This window comes from Procambarus clarkii, chromosome 6 (genome assembly GCF_040958095.1).
Source record: "Procambarus clarkii isolate CNS0578487 chromosome 6, FALCON_Pclarkii_2.0, whole genome shotgun sequence".
Taxonomy (NCBI): domain Eukaryota; kingdom Metazoa; phylum Arthropoda; class Malacostraca; order Decapoda; family Cambaridae; genus Procambarus; species Procambarus clarkii.
In genome coordinates this window covers 25938871-25946830 of record NC_091155.1, presented here as the reverse complement: position 1 = coordinate 25946830, position 7960 = coordinate 25938871, and the positions used below count along the sequence as shown (strand labels likewise).

General features: G+C 41.9%; 1 protein-coding gene across 1 annotated transcript; it reads right to left on the bottom strand.

Annotated features, from left to right (window-relative positions):
* Positions 1-1734: 1734 nt before the first annotated feature.
* On the bottom strand, positions 1735-7960 carry LOC123754038 (uncharacterized). The gene is made up of 4 exons (XM_045736161.2): positions 7687-7960; positions 4106-4390; positions 3645-3788; positions 1735-3530 (listed from the first exon to the last, which is right to left on the bottom strand). Exons 1-4 carry the CDS (start codon positions 7825-7827, stop codon positions 3501-3503), a joined length of 600 nt encoding a protein of 199 aa, XP_045592117.1. The 5' UTR covers positions 7828-7960; the 3' UTR covers positions 1735-3500.

Genomic DNA, 7960 nt, shown 5'->3' with positions numbered 1-7960 from the left:
CGTATAGCCGGTGACCCCTTGACCCAGCTTCGTATAGCCGGTGACCCCTTGACCCAACTTCGTATAGCCGGTGACCCCATGACCCAGCTTCGTATAGCCGGTGACCCTTCAAGCTTGGCACCCAGCGGAGAGAGAGAGAGAAAGAACCTCTGGTCTCAAGTAACCTAATTCTGGTATTTCTCCCAGACGACATTACATTACATCCTTGAAAGAAGAGCCGACAGTTGTTATGGGTTTATACACGTGTATTTGCCCTGGTTTTAACCTATCTTTCCTATGGTTAATAGGGGTGTTGCGGCCAGCCATAGGGAAGCAGACACGCTGAACTATAAACTCCATAGAATCCGTAGGTCCCCTTATTATCGGCTGAGACGAGATCCAAACGGATTTTAAAGAGGCTCAATGAATCTTTTTATTGATCATGAGATTACAAGTTTCCTGTTCCAGCTTTTCAGGTCGCGCCGTACACAAACATAGGCGCTAGAATGTTGAATGATGTTGAATGAATGATGAATAGGTTTCGTAAATGGGTGAAATTCATCAAGCCGTTATGCTTGATGAATTATGTCTCTCGGCACAGAGTTCCAGATTACCAATTTTTTTAAGTTTCATTAATATTGGTTAATGTATGTCACTTACTTACTAAATTACTATATAAAATATAACTGAAATAGTATAAAAATGATTGTTCAGCTAAGGAGTATAAAGATCCCTTGAGCACCTATTAATCTCTTCCTAAATATAATAGAGGTTGTACTCCAAATATATATGTTCAAGTTATGGCGAGTACTGTGACATCATTATATATTTGAGAGGGATTGCAATAGTCAACACCATCATTGCACCTTGCAAGACAACGGAGAGGCGTGGCAAGGATTGCAATTGCCACACCACAGCATCTTGCAAGACTAAATGACAAGTATTACTAAAGTTTACATGTCAAAAACTACCTCATTCTTGTATAATTCTGATCGCCACACAGAGGAGATATTTGTGTTATGTTTTAGCCCAAGTCGGTCGGCCCAAAAGGAAGCCGGTTGGCCGAGCGGACAGCACGCTGGACTTGTGATCTTGTGGTCCCGGGTTCGATCCCGGGCGCCGGCGAGAAACAATGGGCAGAGTTTCTTTCACCCTATGCCCCTGTTACCTAGCAGTAAAATAGGTACCTGGGTGTTAGTCAGCTGCCAGGGGCTGCTGCCTGGGGGGTGGAGGCCTGATCGAGGACCGGGCCGCGGGGACACTTAAGCCCCGAAATCATCTCAAGATAACCTCAAGATAACCCTGTCTATCATGCAGACTTCTGTTCAGGAAGAGGATTATAATTGCCGAATTCTTTGAAGATACCAAATTCCTGACTGACTTAAACACAGCAGATCCTGTTGTTAACTAATCATAATATTTTTGTTTACGTGTCTTATTTAACTGTTAAAAAACATCCAGGATTGTAAATTGATACTTTGAGTTACTGTCGTGTTTTCTTGCAGTTTTGACTGTAGTTAGGCACGCCGGCCTGTCTCTTTGTCTTGACTTTGAGTGTCGGATATTCCTGAGGGGCGCTGGACATCTCAGCTCTGTATAACATACGTCCCAGTGTGGATGGATATCTCTGGCTTTTATGCAAGACGTCCCAGCGAAGACGGATATCTCTGGATTGTATGATAGACGTCCCTGTGTGGATGGATATCTCTGGCTTGTATGACATATTCCAGAGTAGGAAGAATAAAAATATCCAAACTATGTACCACATTATTATTTCTATGCAGAAAACGTTAAATTCTCATTAATACAATATCGAATAAAGTTGCAGAGTTTGAGTCTTAAAATATACATTATCAACGTCATAGAGGTGGAAAGATTTTTTGATTCCCATAATAACCTCAGATTCCATTTGTTTAACTCGTAAGCAGAGAACATCATTACATCTATTGCAGCCAGTGTTATTTAATCAATAATATTGTCAAATCGTGGCTTGAGTTTACATACATTACTTCCACTAACTTTATCAGACAAGTCGGAGGTAGATATGACATTCCTTGCTCTAGGGACAGTCATCTAGATCTTTTTTTTTTAAACGATCAATTTACACATATGTGAGTTTACACACAAAAGAAAAACAAACATTTTATTTAGGCAAAAGTACACATATACATATATAGGATTCGAACCCATACTCCCAGAAGCAACGCAACTGGTATGTACAAGACGCCTTAATCCACTTGACCATCACGACCGGACATTTTGACAAGTGGATTAAGGCGTCTTGTACATACCAGTTGCGTTGCTTCTGGGAGTATGGGTTCGAGTCACTTCTGGGGTGTGAGTTTTCAGTTGCATATTGTCCTGGGGACCATTCAGGCTTGTTCGCATATATAGGATATAAACACATTGTTGGATTCGTAAGAAAGAAGCCTTAATTAAGCCACTAATACGCAGAGCGTCTTGGGCATAATGTAAGGAAAAAAACTTAAAAGTCTTACAAATAAATGAGATCAGAAAACAATAATGAAGTTGAGAAATAAAATTACAATTATTAACACGACGGATGGAACATCAACACTATAACAAAGCAACAGATAGTAATTTTTCAGAATAAATACAAGAACAAAATTTTTTGTATTAAGATGTTGAACACGGCAGACAACAGCAGCAGCAGTACAAGTTCAATAATTAATGTTCAATAACGGCAAAACACAGGTAAACATTTAGGAACGTAGGTTACGTAGAGTTTATTAGGTAGTCCATAGTTTCTCTTTTTAAACTGGCTGAGAGAAAGACAGTCTTTGATGTGATTAGGCTCGTTAATCAACATTTTGAGACCGTTGATTTGCAGCGTATTTCTGCTTTCGGTAAATCGCACTCATGGAATATCTAGTAGATATTTGTTTCTAGTGAGGTGCCCATGGGTTCTGTTACAACCCTCTAGGAAGTGTTTAAGCTTCAGATCAAACGACAGGTGCAGGCTGCGACAGGTGCAGCCTGCGACAGGTGTAGCCTGCGACAGGTGTAGCCTGCGACAGGTGTAGCCTGCGACAGGTGCAGCCTGCGACAGGTGTAGCCTGCGACAGGTGCAGCCTGCGACAGGTGTAGCCTGCGACAGGTGCAGCCTGCGACAGGTGTAGCCTGCGACAGGTGCAGCCTGCGACAGGTGCAGCCTGCGACAGGTGCAGCCTGCGACAGGTGCAGCCTGCGACAGGTGCAGCCTGCGACAGGTGTAGCCTGCGACAGGTGCAGCCTGCGACAAGTGCAGCATTCACATTCCTCAGTCTTTTCGTAGGTGATATCCTCTTCCAGGGTACCATCCTCGGGTTCTGATGACAGGACGTCCTCTCCTCCTGGGGGCAGCGTCCCTATGCTGCCCACTCTCTGGGAGCCAGGGTAGCGGGGACACCACCGCTGTCCGACAATATCGTGGAGGTGTTAGCAACCAAGCTTACCGCACATCAGCAAGATTCCAGTAACGACATAATCTCCAGCTGGAGCTCTCAATCACTACTTCGATGTCACCTGCTGCCTTGAAGGAAGCTATCCACCTAAAGCAAATAAATAATTATTTAGTAACATATAATAATATGAATATATTCCATCAAAATATTCAACAAGATATTTGAATGAAAACTTAAATGGTAATTCCGTTATTGGCCTACCTGGAGGTCGAGCTCTGGCATGGTGACCTCTTCGAGGTCGAACTCCGGCATGGTGACCTCCTCAAGGTCGAGCTCTGGCATGGTGACCTCCTCGAGGTCGAGCTCTGGCATGGTGACCTCCTGGAGGTCTCGCCTCTCACACTTCTGGGGAAAACACACGAATAATTTTACAAAAAAGTTTAACAGCTACGTTTCCACTCGCTTCTCCTTTATTGAAGATTGAAAACTCTCAGAAAAGTATTGAACGAAGAGTTAGGTTATAAACAATTGTTTGAGAGGCAACTCTAATAGTTGTTTGATTGTGTTTACCCGAAGCACGAAGTCTTAATCGGTTTTATTATTACTTGATACTAGATTTTTTCTATTTTTAACAACCTTCCCTTTTAGGATTTCTAAATATTGACAAATATCTGTTATGAAACTTAAACCTAAAGCATTCTAACAAAGATGGCAACACAAACCTTTTTCTTGGGCAAAGTAACCACGAGGATGCCGTCAGTGGACATGGTGGACGTCATGGTGTCTATCCTAGCGAGACCCGGGAAAGAGATTCGTCGTCGGAAGCTGTACTCTTCCTGTCGCCCCTCCGTACTGCTGCTGTTTTGATCCTGCTCCTCCTCCTCCTCACTGCTGCCGTCCTGTCCTCGCTTTTCTACACATCGGCTGCCTTCCACCAACAATTCATTTCCGTCAACCACGTCCACTTTCACTCCACTGCTCATGAAGTCACGAACGTTCATCATTACCTAAATATTGTAGAAATAACATGAATTAAATAATTTAAGTGCATATTTCTGATGTAAATATAATTTAATTATTTTATTTATTCCAATAACTCTTACAAGATGGTTTACATAAGTTTAAAGGAATTTTAGCATAAGGCCCTATCGCCCCCAAAATTATTTATTGAAAATATCAAATGTAAGACCATTATTGGAATTTTTCCTTAGTTACCCATATTGATTTTGTTTTCTCTGAATACTACAAGGAATCAAAAGAAAATGACAAATCAAGGTGTAACTACCTCATATTTAAATACAAACTATCACTATCGGTATTTAATTGATTTGCAATTCAGTGTAGCCAAGAAGGTATTATGGTAAAGAAAGACCAAGTGCAGATGCACAGGAAGCCTGTTAGGTTTATCGAGGTCCTCTCCACCCATGTGAACAGTACTGATGACCTATTCTAGGATGTCTAACTCCCGGTACCTATCTACGTTACTACTAGATAAACATAGACAAGAGGTGAAAGGAAACTTTAGTAAGCAGGAGAGACATAGAAACGATACCGTTTCTATTTCTCTCCCACCACGAGAATCTAACCCGGAACCATGCGGTTGTAACCCAACTGTGTTTAGCAAAGGAATGTGAGAGGTGAAGGTTAGGTCATTATAATGATAATTCCCGTTGTCGAGGGACAGGAAGCCTGTGCAGATACACACTTTAGGCTTATATCGCGGTCTCCCCCCAAGGATGAACTACTGACCCTCCCAAGGATGCAACCCCTCAACAGTTGCCTAACTCCCGGGTATACCTATTTACCTCTTGGGTGAACAAAGGCATTAGTTGAAAGGAAACGTGTCCAACCATTCCGGTCCCGCTCGGAAATTGAACCCGAGATCCCCGATTGTAGGTCGAGAACGCAGCCAAGTGTATTACAAGACAATTAAGTAACAAAACAAACAAGCCAATCACCGAATTAATCACTGTATAACCGGCGGACCAAGTTTAGTTTAATTCATTTATTATGCACCCCATACCCATCTTGTGGGCGGTGGTGGAAAGGGTTACAGAGGCACATAATGGGCTCAGGGACTGAACCCCACAATTCATTTAGCTAAGCAAGTTACAATCTTGATGACCGATTACCGAAATTAGCGATATTATCTTATAAAAACGTGTCCAGATTAACGAAATTATCATTATTATCAGATAAGAACGAGTGTCCGGATTAATTTTATTTTCGTCAGCTGGATATGACATACAAGACATTAGTATACAAAGTGCAGTGGTCTACGTTCTCGACACACAAGCAAGGATCCCGGGTTCGATCCCCGGGCGGAACAGAAATGGTCAGCAATGCTTCCTTTCACCTGACTCTTCTGTTCACCTGACAGCAAGTATACAGATTCCATCGCGTTAAGCAAGCTGTTCACGGGAGACATCTCCCGTCACGCAGGGTGCAGTCGCACCTCCACAGATTTCCAGTAGCATCTATTGATACTGGTAATAGCTCCAAAGGGCCACCACTTACGGGTTATTCATGCCCGTGCCACCTTTTGGGTGGCTTAATCTTCGTCAATCAGTCAATCAATCACGGTTGTTGCGTAGTCTTGCCAAAGGTGCCGGCAGCCTTGTGCAGCCTCCCTCGACGGTGTATTAACAACAATAACATTAGTGACGCGACAGGGCGCTGGACATTACCTTCCCCTCGGTCACCCAAACGTCACCCTAAATTTCCGTTTTTTCAGTATCTTCTTCCCGTTTCCTAACCATCCCCTTCCGTACCTCCACCCCCCCCCCCAACTCTTTGGCTACTAGCGTTTCCCAAACGTATAAGACAGACTAATGCCGTGTGAAAGTTTTTACTTACACATGTACGTACGTCAAAACAAACAAATCAACATATATAAATCAATGATACTTTGAAAGTATAGAAACATTAGTGACAATATTTGCTTTAGAGTAATCTAATAAAAGGATTTATATATATATATATATATATATATATATATATATATATATATATATATATATATATATATATATATATGTCGTACCTAGTAGCCAGAACGCACTTCTCAGCCTACTATGCAAAGCCCGATTTGCCTAATAAGACAAGTTTTCATGAATTAATGTTTTTTCGTCTACCTAACCTACCTAACCTAACCTAACCTAGCTTTTTTTGGCTACCTAACCTAACCTTACCTATAAAGATAGGTTAGGTTAGGTTAGGTAGGGTTGGTTAGGTTCGGTCATATATCTACGTTAATTTTAACTCCAATAAAAAAAATTGACCTCATACATAGTTAAAAGGGCAGCGTTATCATTTCATAAGAAAAAAATTATAGAAAATATATTAATTCATGAAAACTTGTCTTATTAGGCAAATCGGGCCTTGCATAGTAGGCTGAGAAGTGCGTTCTGGCTACTAGGTACGACATATATATATATATATATATATATATATATATATATATATATATATATATATATATATATATTATTTATATATATTATTTATATATATATAAGGTACATTGGGTTTGTGAGGTATTGCAATGCCAAAGTGAGATATACCAATATATTAGAAGTATACAAAGTAAGGTATACCAATGTTGGTATTGCATTCTCATTGGGTTTATAAGTCCTTTCAACAGCGGGCCGAGCATTAGGCTCGTCACAATAGTTTACTAACCAGCCACCAAGTATACTTTGGTCAGAAACATTGTCCAGGGCTAAATGAAACTCAGTGTGTATACATCGAGGAGTGGGATACACCTCTATGTATACCTCCCTTCCCCCCCCCCCCCCCGCCTCGCCACGCGCTAAAGATATTTTTAAACAATTCCGTGTGATGCCATCTATTGGCCAACACTTAAATAGTGGGGCAGGACACTTCAGTTCACCATGCATTTATATAAACCACTAGTTACAAGAAAATATTATGAATACACCAGTACATACATCTGAACAGTTCTACAATGGAGGGAAACTCTTTGTAGATTGACTTACAGATAGACCAACAAGCCACCACTTGCAACAACCATGGCAGAATGATGCAACAATTCTCTGTTTCTCTCTCTCTCTCTCTCTCTCTGTCTGGCTTTCCGGAATCATTCATAGAAAATGGTCGGGGGCGTTCAGTGACACATCTGCCTCCTCCTCCTCTGATTAGACTAGTAAAGCTGAACTGTCAAGCCCATTTGATTGATCACTGACGATACTAATATCGGTCGGGGTTTTAGTTTCCTAGTTCACATAGTAAATAGCATCTGCAAATTACCGATGCGAATTGATAAGATAGACGCATCTCTAACCTGGTGACAATTGTCATCTTCGAAGAGAGTAACTTCCTGGTTGATGCCCGAGGCGCCCGGCTGCCTGTATGTGTTCCACATGAGCCCGTCCTCCACCACGGCCGGCACGTCGTGCTGCTGTGTCGGGGCCATCACGCCCATTTTTAAATATCTTTCAATTTCACTCTAAATTCTACCCGCACTAATGTTATCACTGTCACTCGTGCGTAGGGGGGTCAGGCGACGGGCGTGTAGCCTGCGGCTGTGGAGCTGAGAGGGTTGTGTGCGTCGCAGG